A 13,686-nucleotide genomic window follows, 5' to 3' on the forward strand; every position below is an offset into this window, starting at 1 on the left:
CTGCCACTTAATCCACTGGTGCAGTTGATCAAGATCTTGCCGCATTCCCAGATAACCTTCACTGTCCGTTATACCAATCTTGGTGTCATTCGCAAACTTACTAACCATACCTCCTGAAATTCTCATCGACATTGTTTATATAAATGATGAATCTCAGTTCCTGTGGCACACTGCTGGTCACAGGCATCTAGTCTGAAAACCAGCCCTCTACCATATTGGCTAGCTGTTCCTGGAACCTGAGATTTAACATTACTCAACAACTTACCGTGCAGTACCTTGCCATCCACTGCACTGTCCTCATCCACTTTTAATCAAAGTCATGAGACATAATTTCCCCCACACAGCCATGCAGACTATCTCAAATGAATCTTTGCTTCTACAAATGTCTGTAGATCTTGTCACTCAGAATCCCCTCCAATAACTTATCACCATGGACATTAGGCTCACTGGTTTGCCATTCGCAGGCATTTCCCTGCAGCCTTGAATAGTGGCACAACATTAGCCACCCTCCAGTCTTTGGCACTTCACCTGTGGCTGTTGGTACAAATATTATTGTGAGGGGCTCCATAATTTACTCCAAGTCTCCCACAAAGTCCAGGGATATACTTCAGGTCTGGGGAATTTATCTATCTAATGCATTCTAGACTTCCAGCACACCTCTTTTGTAATGTGGACACTCTTCAAGACATTTATTTTCTCAAGTTCCTTTGCATCCATACCTTTCTCAACAGTAAATACTGATGAGAAATATTTAGAATCTCACCCATCTCTTGTGGCTTTGCACACAGATGACCTTGTTGATCTTTCTCTCCCTATTTATTCTTTTGCCACCTTGTACTTGCAAAATCTCTTTGGATTCTCCTTTACCTCATCTGCCAAAGCTGGCTTGTGTCCCCTTTTAGTTTTCCTGATTTTTCTTGAGTATACAGCGTGTTAGAATACACGAGGAATTCATTTGACCCCAAGCTCAGACAGTGTTTCTACATGAGTTCTACTCATTTTACCAACATCAGACTAAAGGCTAACTGATATAACGTTGTAGCTTACCCTTTACCTTTACAGATACCGCTGTTACCTTAGCTACTCTTGACATTGTAGTTCGTCTGTTCCAACCAACCGGCTCTAAAGAAGGGTTTTTGTTAGGCAGTTGAAGAACCAAGGCTATCATGCAGATTGACCGCTATTTATTGAAATAACAAAAATTACAAGATGGGCAATTCATGTTCCTAGGTCCTGATTAATCTTGTCATCTGTGAATAATGAGCTTTACAATTCTGATCCTACTACTGGTTCTAATATTCTGAAATTCATCACCTTTTTTTGAAATGTCAAGAAAATTGACATTGGCTGCTCTTGCATCACCGCATGGTTGTCTGCTGTTTCAGATCATTGTTACTAATGACTTGTGCAAATATACTTTTAAAGAATTTTTGTCTTTAGCCTGCCTTATTTAATCTCCCTTACTAAATAAATATTTCCTTTTTACTTTTCAAGCTTGCTCTTTCATTCCCTGAAATCCCATCCTTCAATGTATTCACTCTTTCTGTATTTGTTCTGTTTTAAATGTCTCATTACTCGCTAACTGCTCAAGGATATAGACTGGGCAGAGCCTCTTGTAGCCAAATGTTCAGACAACAAACAAATATTGGTATGGCAGGATGGATGCAAACACTTTAGATGTTAGTTATTCTGGTAAGCAAAATATGTGGTGAAAATGTGAAGCTATTCATTTTGTAAAGGAGAACAAAACTATTATTTGGAAAACTGAGGAAAGCTGTTGAAGGGACAGGGAGTACTTCAGCATGAAATACACAGCTGGTGCAGCAGGTAACCAGGAAAGCTAATGGAATGTTAGCTGTTACTCAGGTTGCTTGTGAGACCAGACTTGGAGTTCTGTGAGCAGGTTTTGATCCCTTATTTGAGGAAAGATTTTATATCAGGAGAGGCAGTTCAGTGAAGGTTCTCTAGGATGAGGATTGTCCCATGACAAAGCTAAACTGGTTGGGACTGTACTTGATGCTGAATAGACACACTCCTTATGGGAGAGTCTGGGACCAGAGGGGACAGTCTCAATGTGTTGATTCAAGGCTGAGATGGGAACTGAGTTGTCTTTGAAACTACTTGCTACTTGTGGGGTCAAAGTCCTTATCTACCTCAGTCTTAAATGTATATATGTTTTTATCAAGGGAATAGATGGGTTATGGAGAAAGGCAGGAAAGTGCATAATCCTAATGCATGATTTGGAGATGCTGGTGTTGGACTGGGGTGTACAAAGTTAAAAATCTCTCAACACCAGGTTATAGTCAACAGGTTATTCAGAAGCACTCTAGCTTTCGGAGCGACGTTCCTTCATCACCTGATGAAGGAGCGTCACTCCGAAAGCTAGTGTGCTTCCAACTAAACCTGGTGGGCTATAACCTAATCTTAATGCAGACTGGGCTTGGTGTCAAATGGCAAATCTCGTTCCTATTTCAAATGTTCTTATGGTTTTCCTCACCCAGTCTAGTGTCCTCTGCATTTTTAATCAGTAAGTTTGGCCCAGTGACCTGGTATTTTAGTTTAATTTTATTTGAATTTTTTTTTAGGTGAAGTTATAAAAGTTGGAAGCCTTAAATGTGTTCGTAATGAAGGTATGCCTATTTATAGAGATCCATTTGAGAAAGGGTTGCTGATCATTCAATTTTCAGTAAGTATCATCACTGCATGCGATGATTATTGAAGAGAAGATTTGATTTTTTGTCTTTTTGGTCGTTACTTATTCTTGCCTCATCTGCAGGTGAAGTTTCCTCCATATGGCTGGATTCCATCACAAGACCTGGCAATGTTGGAGGATTTGCTTCCACCACGTCAAGAATTAATGATCACTGATGACATGGAACCTGTGGAGTTAACAGAATTTGTCTCAGAGCAACATAGAAGTTATCGTGGGGAAGTGTATGAAGAAGATCAAAAGCCTAGAGGTGGTGTCCAATGTCAGACATCCTAAACAATTGGTGACTAGTGTTTTAAAGATTCTGTAGTGCATCAAAGCTATTTTAATATTAAAAAAAATTACATTGGTTATTTGCAAAAAGGACTGCATTATTTCTATCATAACTACTGAACATAATAGTGGTCTTTTCCCTTGATTTGGCAGCTAACAGACTTCAGTTTTGTTGTTAGTTATTTGTAGTGACGTGCTGTGTGCTGGTCTTTGTTGTCATTTGCCTGGTGTATGTGATAAAACATCCAAAGTTGTCCATGTGCACTTCTAATATCGTATCTGGTAGCACTTGTCTGGGGTCCAGATATCATATCTGGAGCAACGTTGTTTTTCTGGTCTTCCAATATTAAACTAACCTTAAATAAAGTTACAGATCAGTTTTTTGAAATACTGTAGTTGGAAAAATCTTGTTGCAGTATTCAGTAAATTCTTCAAAATCCAGAAGAAATTCAAAGTTAAAAATGGAAAAATGCAAAGATCTGACTGTATAAATCTTCAAGGCAGGACAGATGAGGAGGTTGAGGGTTCAGGATTCATTTTGGGGAATTAAATCTAATCCACACTTGGTCCAGTCCAGTACAATACTGAGTGTTCTTCTGTTGTCAGTCATAGCATGGAGTTGTACAGCATGAAATAGACCCTTCGGTCCAACTTGTCCATACTGACCAAATAACCCAAACCAATCTAGTCCCACCTGTCAGCATCTGGTTCGAAACCCTCTTAAACCCTTCCTATTCATATACCCATCCAGATGACTTTAATGTTGCAATTGTCCTCCTCCATTTCCTCTGGCAGCTTGTTCCATAATGCACCACCCTCTGCATGAAAACATTGCCCCTGAGTTCTTTTATATCTTTCCCCTCTCGCCCTAAACCTATGCTCTCTAGTTCTGGATTTCCCCCACCCCAGGAAAAAGAATGTCTATTTATCCTATCATGCCCCACATTTTATAGACCTCTATAAAATTATCCCTCCGCTCTGAAGTTCCAGGGAAAACAGCCCTAGCCTATTCAACCTCTCCCTGTAGTCAAATCCTCCAACCCTGGCAACATCCTTAAATCTCTTCTGAACCCTTTCAAGTTTCACTATCATTCCAGTAGGAAGGTGACCAGATTTGCATGCAGTATTCCAACAGTTGTCGAATCAATGTCTTGTATAGGAGCAACATAGCCTCCAACTCCTTTGCTCAATACTCTGACCAATAAAGGGAAGTATACCAAATGCTGCCTTCATTATCCTTTCTACGTGTGACTCCACTTTCAAGGAGTTATAAGCCTGCACTCCAAGGTCCTTGTTCTGCAACAGTCCCAGGACCTTCCTATTAAGTGTATAAGTCCTGCTAAGATTTTGCTTTTCCCAAAATGCAGCATCTCATTAATCAAAATTCAACTTCATCTGCCACTTCTCAGCCTGTTAGCCCATCTGATCAAGATCCTGTTGTAATGAGGTAACCTTCTTTGTCCCCTACACCTCTGATTTTGGTGTCATCTGTAAACTTAGCTCTTAGGCTCCCATCTAAATCGCTTACATAAATGATGAAAAGTAGCGGACCCAGCTGCCTTTCAGATGTGATGGTTGCAGTCTTGGCTTTTTGAGCAAAATATCAGCAGGTAGCAAGATAAATTGAGCCAAAATACTGTTCCATATGCCCAAGGTCTGATGATGTGCTGGTTCTGATTGCAAAATGTTCAGCACTGCTTTCAACTCCTCAAATACTGTAGCAGTCCATCTTCAGATGCAGTAAGATTTGGAGAAAGGCCAGGCTAGAGCTCACAAGTGGCAAATAACATTGCTGCCACAAATGCCAGGTCATGACCATCTCAGACAATCTAATGACTACTGACATTCAATTGTTTGCTATTCCTGAATCCTCATGAGGGGATTTACCATTGACCAGAAACACTCTGGAATTACTGTATAAACACAATAGCCACAAAGCAGGTCAGAGTCTAGGAATGCTATGATGAATAACTGCCTTGGCTCCTCAAAGCCTGTCCATTTGAAAGGTGCAAGTCAGAGGTATGAAAGCATATCCTCACTTGTCTGCATATGGGTAGTTCCATTATCGTTCAAAAAACTTAGCATCCAAGATGCAGCCACACCCACCATGGGCAGTTTGTTCTGCCTACACTTCTGTAATGAATGACATGGGCAGCAGGTACATGGTTTGGAATGTCACTATCTGCAGGGGTCACAGTCTAAGGCCATGCTGTAGGCCATTTAGGAATGAAATGAAAAGTTTCCTCATCCAGAGACTGGAATTCTCTGCCACAGAAAGCAGTTAAGGACAAAACATTATTCTCAAGGACAAAAGCAGCTAGATACCCTTTTTTGTAACGGGTTAAAATGTGTGATGGAAAAGTACAGCTGGTCAGGCAGCATCCAAGGAGCAGAAGCGCCAACATAAGCTCTTCAGGAATGCTTGGATGCTGCCTGACCGGCTATGCTTTTCCAGTGTCACACTTTGTGACTCTGATCCCCAGCATCTGCAGTCTTCGCTTTCTCATCCTTCCTAAAGGGGTCAAAGCTATGGGAAAGGACAAAAACTGGAATTGATTTGGATGGTCAGAGTAAGCAAGTCTGCAATCCTTGTATTTGCAATGAAGACGGTCCAACCAGAGGATGAGAAACTGTAAACATCTGAGTGGGAGCAAAGACATCGAAGGTGACACTAACTAGGTTGCTGGATTATGGGCAGAAATCTTTGGCAAAATGAGCTAATTGACAATTTGAAAATAAAATTAAAAGCCCCCAGATTTTGTTTTCCCTCCAAATACAATAGGAATGGGCTTAGACTCTAATTGGAGGATATAGAACATAGAGCACTTTGGCCCTTGATGTTATTGCCAACCTTTTATCCTACTAAGAAATTCCAGGGACTAATAACTCAATCATGAAGTGTCATATTTAATAAGTAAGAGAGGCCACAAGATGACTAGTATGGAGGGGTGTCTGTGATTAACAGTGGGAGAATTTAAATTCCGAGAAAAGATGGGTAGGATAGGGAAGTCCAGATGTCAGAGAAAGCATGCAGAATCAAAATTAAAAACACTTAGGATGTCACAGTGCAAATGCCAAAGGGGGGTAGCTGAGGGAACCAATCAGATAACAAAATTCTAAGCTTGCTCCACTACCCTATAATCAGTCCCTGTCAACAATCTACAAGATGCAGTTTAGGAGTGTGATGGAATACTCCGCTTGCTTATGCTCCATCATTCCTCTCAAAGGAACTCAACACTTTACAACACTAGCCAGGCCATCCACTATTCCCTCTGGCACACTGTAAACTACATCTCCACTTCGATGGGAAGTACACTCTGGGAATCAAGTTCCAATATTATGGGAGTCACCACAAATATGAAAGTGACCAATTCAATCACTAGAATAGTTAATGCTTGAATGTGATAAATCACAATCCAAGAAAAAAACTTACATCAGATTTCATCAATGAGCAAGAAAACAAAATATTCTATAATGTGGCAAAGTTACTAAATATGCAAACATAAACCATATCCCATTTAAATCCAAAGATGCCCAGATTCATTCACAAACAGGATAGATAAGGCAAAGAAGGCGGGCAGTTCTGCAGAAATATTGCGGGTGGAAAAACTTAACCAAAAAGAAATTAATTCTGTCGAGATCAATCCATAAGGATGGAATGAGGTGACTTTTGCATATTTAGTTTTTTGACAATGATCCTCTTGTCAGTAGCTTGTGAGTTGAACCAAGGTCTTTTGTTACAGTTGGACTGTTTTCACTGTACTTTCATGTTACTTTCTTTTCTACCTGGCCTACTTGCAGGCTTTTTGAAATTCGTGTCCCCTGCTGTCTTCTCGATTATGTGACAAAACTGCCATATGTAACCAGTCCAAAACACATTTTCTTTTCAATCCAAAGATATTTTGTGATAGTTTGTCTCAGCTGGGCAAGGACACCTACATCTGATTCCTGCTTATCAACTACAGCTCTGCCTTCAACATCATTGTCCCCTCCAGACTGATCTAAAAACCTCTTGGTCTCAGCTGTGTCCTCTGCAACTGGATCCTCAGCTTTCTGACCCACAGACCGCAATCAGTGAAGATAGGTAACTGCACCTCTTCCACAATAGCACTCAACACTGGAGACCCCCAAGGATATGTCCTTGGCTCCCTACTGTACTCTCTGTACACCCACAGCTGCGTTGCCAAGTTTAAAATGATCACCACCTACATGTTTTCTGAAGATACACTAGTGGGATGGATATCTAACAATGATGAATCAAAATACAGAAGGGAGTTAGAGGGTTTGGTGACGTGGTGCAGTGAGAACAACCTCTCTCTCAACTTAGGCAAAACTAAAGAACTGACTACTGACTTTAGAAAGAAAGGAGGAGAACACTCCTCAATCTATAACAACAGTACTGAGATTGAGAGGTAGGAGAGCATCAAGTGACAATAACTGACTACTTGTCCTGGACTTTGAACACAAATGGTCCAGAAGGCACAACAACACCTCTTCATCCTCAGATGACTCAGGAAATTTGGCGTGTCCATAAGGACCCTCACCAACTTTTACAGATGCACCATTGAGGGCATGCTGTCCAGGTGCATAACAGCCTGGTACAGTAACTGCTCTGCCCAGGACCTTAAGAAACTACAAATAGTGGTGTGCACAGCCCAGGCCATCATAGAAGCCAATCTTCCATCCATGGACTCCAATTACACAGCTCACTGCTTCAGAACAGCTGCCAACATTATCAAAGACCCCTCACTCCCTAGTAATGATCACCTATAACCTCTTCTGTCAGGCGGAAGATACAAACCTGAACACGCACCAGCAGGTTCAGGAACAGCTTCTTCACGGCTATTATTAAACTGATGAATGGACTGTCTAGCCTCAAATAATGTTGATTTTGATACTGCTGTTCTTGCTTAGTGCATGTCCTGCACAATGTAAACTGTCTCTGTCTATGTGTTGTTGATCTGTACATCCTTGCTTACTATGATCTGCTTGTACTGCTCATAAACAAAACTTTTCACTGTACCTTGGTACATATGACAATAAATAAATCAATCACAGAAATATCAAATCCAGCTCCTCCAAATGTTACATGCTCTTATGTAATTAATGAGTGACCATCACATAGTTCCACTTTTATTAAATTAATATACAACATTGGAATCCAATCTTCCAGCTTCCAGTTTATGTTTCAAATAAAATTTGTAGTCCTTAAATGGCTTCACTCTTAGAGGTGAAACATCAATTTTAAATGAGTTTCATCACACGGTTAATGTGGCATATAGACAATGAAAGACAATTAAAAAATCCTTATTCTTAACGCAGCATTTATATAATTACTTGTCAACTACACAAGTTTACAACCTTGATAATATAACTGTAACTACGTTATCATTTCTGCTTATAAGATTGAATTGAAAAATTTCATCAGCTTTAAATTTTTAATTAAAGTTTATGGTCAGTGTTTAAGATTTTAGATTAGATTAGACTTACAGTGTGGAAACAGGCCCTTCGGCCCAACAAGTGCACACCGACCCGCCGAAGCGCAACCCACCCATACCCCTTACCTAACACTACGGGCAATTTAGCTTGGCCAATTCACCTGACCCGCACATCTTTGGACTGTGGGAGGAAACCGGAGCACCCGGAGGAAACCCACGCAGACACGGGGAGAACGTGCAAACTCCACACAGTCAGTCGCCTGAGTCGGGAAATGAACCCGGGTCTACAGGCGCTGTGAGGCAGCAGTGCTAACCACTGTGCCACCGTGCCGCCCAAATAACTGCACTTATTTGTAGTCATGACCTCAAAATATTTAACAGGCAACCAAAATCCCACAGTCTCCTTTTCCATTGTAGAGTATGTCTTCTTAAGGTGGTTTGATTTGTTAGAAAAGTAAGCGAAAGTGAGGACTGCAGATGCTGGAGATCACAATTAAGATTAGAGTGGTGCTGGAAAAGCACAGCAGGTCAGGCAGCATCCAAGGAGCAGGAAAATCGATGTTTCGGGCAAAAGCCCTTCATCAGGAATGAGCAAAGTACCCCATTTGTTTCTGTGTTCCTGATTGACCACCTTGCAATATTACCCTACCCACACCTAAAGCACAGGCATTAATTATCATTTTGAGACCTTTGGTAAAATGAAGGGCAGCCAATTGTCTTCAATAACTGAAAAGGCGTTTGGTACTCTTTTGACCATATTACCATTTGCTAGCTTTGGCAATAAATTTGATAAAGTTGCAGCAATGGTGCTGATGTTAGACTTTTACTTTACTTTTACTTTTCCTTTTATCATAACTTTTACTTTTGTTGTTCTTGGCAACCATATGCCTTTGCCCTAGAATGTTCCTAGGTAATTGACTTGCACAAAAACTCAGTCATAGAAAGGTTTATTACTAAAACAGCTGACTGTAATCGCTTAAATACAGGTACCAAGGTACAGAACTTACGTACAAGTAGTGACATAGAGGAACAAAGTTAAAAGTAAAGCATTACTGTTGATCTGGTAAAAGTAGAAAAATAAAGCTAACATTCCAGTTCTTTCTAATATTAAGTGGAAAAGTAAAGGAATACAGGTAAAAGTTTAACAGTCTTTCTTAAGTACATTCCTTGCAAAGGTTTGGTCTGCTCCACTTTGGTCTGCTGTCTGGGAAATTTCAGGCTTGCTGTTCTTTACACCGCAGATGCTAAAAGGAATCAACACACGATGGGCTGAATGGCCTAATTTCTGCTCATGTCTTATGGCTAACTCTAACCACATTGAGCTCAGGACCACTGCTGTTTCCCTGCACAGAGCCTCGAGCCAACATCACTCCAGACCCACAGACACTCTAGGCATTTGACCTCCAGCTTGACACTGCTTGGCACCCATGGTTGTTGCCATACTCCCCGCTATGCCATCACTGCTGCTGCTGTCTCCAGAGCTCCAGAAGGTAACTAAAAAAAGGTTGAGGAGAGAGAGGAAAAAGACAGCATCCTCGATGGATCTGAGAGAACAGAGCCATGTAAGAAGTTGAGGTCTGGGCCCTCATTCCCTCTGGATCCAAGGTAGGGTCCTGTCATTGGCCAGAAGCACAAGGAGCTGCTGATGGGTGCCGTGTCTTTTCTCCAGTGGATAAAAGGGTGAGCTGCAGTCCAGGTCTTCACACCTGCCCCGGAATCCAATGAGCTGCAAGTCTCAAGAGCGCAGCCTTCTTCTCTTCATTCACCCCCCTCGTGGCCGGGTCAACAGGTGCTAAGATGTGACACCAGGCCAAGCACTTGCTTCTCCACAGCTTTGATTCTGCATTTCTGCCTCTTTGTCATAGAATCATAAATCCCTACAGTGTGAAATTCAGACCATTGAGTCCACACTGGCTCATCTGAAGAGCATTTCATCCTATCTCTGTAACCCTGCATTTCCCATGGCTAACCTACCTAACCTGTACATCCCCTGGATACTATGGGCAATTTGGCATGGCCAAATCACCCAGCCTGCACATCTTTGGACTGGGAGAGGAAACTGGCGTACCCAGACAAAACCCACACAGGCAGTGGGAGAATGTGGAAGTCCCACATGGGCAGGTGCCCGAGGCTACAATTGAAACTGCTGCTGTGTGGTAGCAGTGCAAACCACTGAGCCACCATGCTGTCCCTTTGGCTTCTCCTGACAGAAGACACATATGTGAGCCTTGCTCATGTTCCCCTAATAGTCTCAATGAGGGGAAGACCCCCTGCTTCCTTCTCCAGCCAGTCCAGAAGTGATGGAATGAATCCCAGAACCTCTTGTCCTCCAGCAGCAGGTCGTTAATGTTCCAATACATAGACACGAGCCAGATGCAGAGTGGAGTGAGCTGTGCCCATGGTACCTGGCATTGAGGTTACCAGGATGCAGGAGATGTACACCCATAAAATGTCAATCCTTCAACCTCAGCTCTCACAAAGGTGATAGCAAGGGATTCAGGATGGTGATTTCACCAGTTGTCCACCAGGTCAAAGGATTTGATCAAGTCTCTCGACCTCCTCCTCAGCACTAGATCAGACTGGATAACACTGCGGTACCACTCCTTGAGAGTGCAGTTAAAATCCCCACATGAGGATAATGCTGTGGCTTTCATCGATGGAGGCAAAGTGAGCAGATACTTTTTCAAAGAAGTATGTTTGCATCAGCCTGACCAGAGGATTGTACAGGTGTAGCAAACAGCCTAGCTCTGGCTCCTTGACCCCCAAAGAATGAAAATGTGGGGCCAACAAGATAGCCACTCCACCAGAATTGGTGATGAAGTGTCTCATGCAGACCCCTCCATGCTACTCTACAAACTTCATCTCCCAACGTAGTGTTGGTTTCTTGCATGAAGCTGCATACTTCCTGCCCTGGAGCACAGAGAAGTTCTGGAAGTTGCTTTGTGGTTTCCTGGTGCCATTGATCTTGAAGCTGGCCATGATGTCTTCGTGTCAGCAGTACTGTACCACAGTCTCCAACAGCCTCAGTGTATGCAGGAAGGATGGGTACATATGGTCCTCATCTTCCTCAGGAGTGGACTAAGGCATATCCTGAAGACCACTGGATGTGCTGAGAGCTACCCGGTACACAAGAGACCAGCTCAAAATCCTTCCAGCAGTCCAAAGCTCTATCGCGGTAAGCAAGGCTTCTCCCCCCCAGAAACTCTGAGTTCCTCAATGGCGATGCGGATGAGCTCAGTGGGGGCACCTGGCGTTCCATACTCTCAGACTTACATCATCCCCAGTAGTTTTCCTCTGGATGGTTATCCTCAGCCACCGACTTATCTCCCCGTCCGGGACCATCAAACACTTCCATTCCCCCAGTGGCTCCACCCAAAGGGTCAACAGCAGAGAGTCCATTGATGGACTTCGAGGTGGGTTCTGAAACACCCGGAGCAGGGGGGGATTTGGGACCCCAGCATCTCTCCCAACACTGGATCATCTGGGAATATTCTTTTATTCTTCACCAATTATGCCACATCCAATCTCACATTATCCACATTCAAAGATGCCACACTGACCCCCTGAATGTTTGTCATGAGCCTGATGGGAACAGTGTATCAAAACTTGAACCATATTGCATCAAATGAAATATAACCACTTTAATCATCAGGATAGTTAATGTCTGTGACCACTAAGATAAAATAAACTCACACCAGGTTTCAACAACAAAGAAAAATAAATCATAGCAAACAACTCTTCCAACATTTGGCAAATGTGATTATTCATTGCTAATATGCAGGCTTAAACTATACCACCATTAAATCTAAATGTGCATGCATTCATTTAAAAATATAGGCAAAGGAACACATTCTATGAGTCAAGTGTCCAAACTACTTACATGCAATGAAGTGACTTTCTCACAGTTCCTTAAGTTTTCGCTACATGTTGACTGCAGTAATCAGCAGTCAGCAGACGGTCAGTTGGACCCAGGTCTTTGAGGGGTGTTTGGATGTTGACCCCAAGATTCCTCTGTTCCTCCACACTGCCAAGAATCCTGCCTTTAGCCCTGTAATCTGCATTCAAATTCGACCTTCTAAAATGAATCATTTCATACTTTACTAGGTTGAATTCCACCTGCCACTTCTCAGCCCAGCTCTGCATCCTGTCAATGTCCGTTGTAAACTACAACAGCACTCCACACTATCCATAACTCGACAAACCTTTGTGTCATCAGCAACTTACCTATCTTGCCACTTCGTTATCCAAGTCATTTGTAAAAATAACAAAAGAGCAGAAGTCCCAGAATTGATCCCTGCAGAACACCACTGGTCACCAACCTCCAGACTGAATACTTCCCATCTACTACTGTCCTCTGCCCCCTTCTATAGCCAGCCAATTCTGTATCTAGACAGTCAAATTTCACTGTATCCACAAAAACCCACATACACCACATTCACTGCTCTAACTTCAATGTGTTTTGTCACATTCCTTAAAGAATTCAATAAGGCTTGTGAGGCATGACCTGTCCCTCACAAAGCCATGCTGACTATCTCTAATCAAACTGTGCTTTTCCAAATAATCATTAATCCTGTCTCTCAGAATCCTTCCCAATAATTTGGCCACGGCTGATGTAAGACTGACTAGCCTGTAATCCCCAGGATTCTCCCAAATCCGTTTCTTGAACAAGGGAATGACATTTGCCACCCTCCAACCATCTCTGTCCTATTCCAGTGGACAATCAGGAAGCAAGGATCATCACCAAAGGTCCAACAATCTTTTCCCTCACTTCCCTAATCTTGGGTATATCCCATCTGGATCAGGGAACTTATCTATCCTCATGTTTTTCAAAATTTCCAGGACATCCTCCTTCTTAACATCAACCTGTTTGAGCATATCAGCCTGTTTCACACTGTCCTCACAAATGACAATGTCCCTTTCACTAGTGGATACTGAAGCAAAGTATTCATTAAGGACCTTCCTGCCTCCTTTGACTCCAGGCACAGGATACCTCCACTATCCCTGATCAGCCTTACCCTCACTCTGTGGGGTGGGGTTGTTTAATGCATTTTTGGCCACGGGGCAGATCCGTTGCTGCTGATCTCTTCTGCATTGGGAAGGACGTCAACTTGCAGAACATTTCAGAGAACATCTCTAACATATATAGAGAATATATATGTTCTTAAAAATTCTTAAAAAACCTAAACTAGATTTTTAACTAAATAAATAAATACCTAATAACAAACAAATAAATAGTAATAACTCAGCCCAGCCAAACAAAACACT

General features: G+C 42.3%; 1 protein-coding gene across 1 annotated transcript in view; it reads left to right on the top strand.

The window, feature by feature from the left end:
• Positions 1-3,013, top strand: part of LOC132834660 (dnaJ homolog subfamily A member 4-like) — a 39,464-nt gene extending 36,451 nt beyond the window's left edge. Inside the window, exons 7-8 of the mRNA XM_060853595.1 lie at positions 2,586-2,686; positions 2,777-3,013. Of these exons, the coding sequence (XP_060709578.1) occupies positions 2,586-2,686; positions 2,777-2,986 (311 nt within the window). The 3' untranslated portion in view covers positions 2,987-3,013. The remainder of the gene's footprint in view (positions 1-2,585; positions 2,687-2,776) is intronic.
• The last annotated feature ends 10,673 nt before the right edge of the window (positions 3,014-13,686 follow it).

Source organism: Hemiscyllium ocellatum, chromosome 42 (genome assembly GCF_020745735.1).
Source record: "Hemiscyllium ocellatum isolate sHemOce1 chromosome 42, sHemOce1.pat.X.cur, whole genome shotgun sequence".
Lineage (NCBI taxonomy): Eukaryota > Metazoa > Chordata > Chondrichthyes > Orectolobiformes > Hemiscylliidae > Hemiscyllium > Hemiscyllium ocellatum.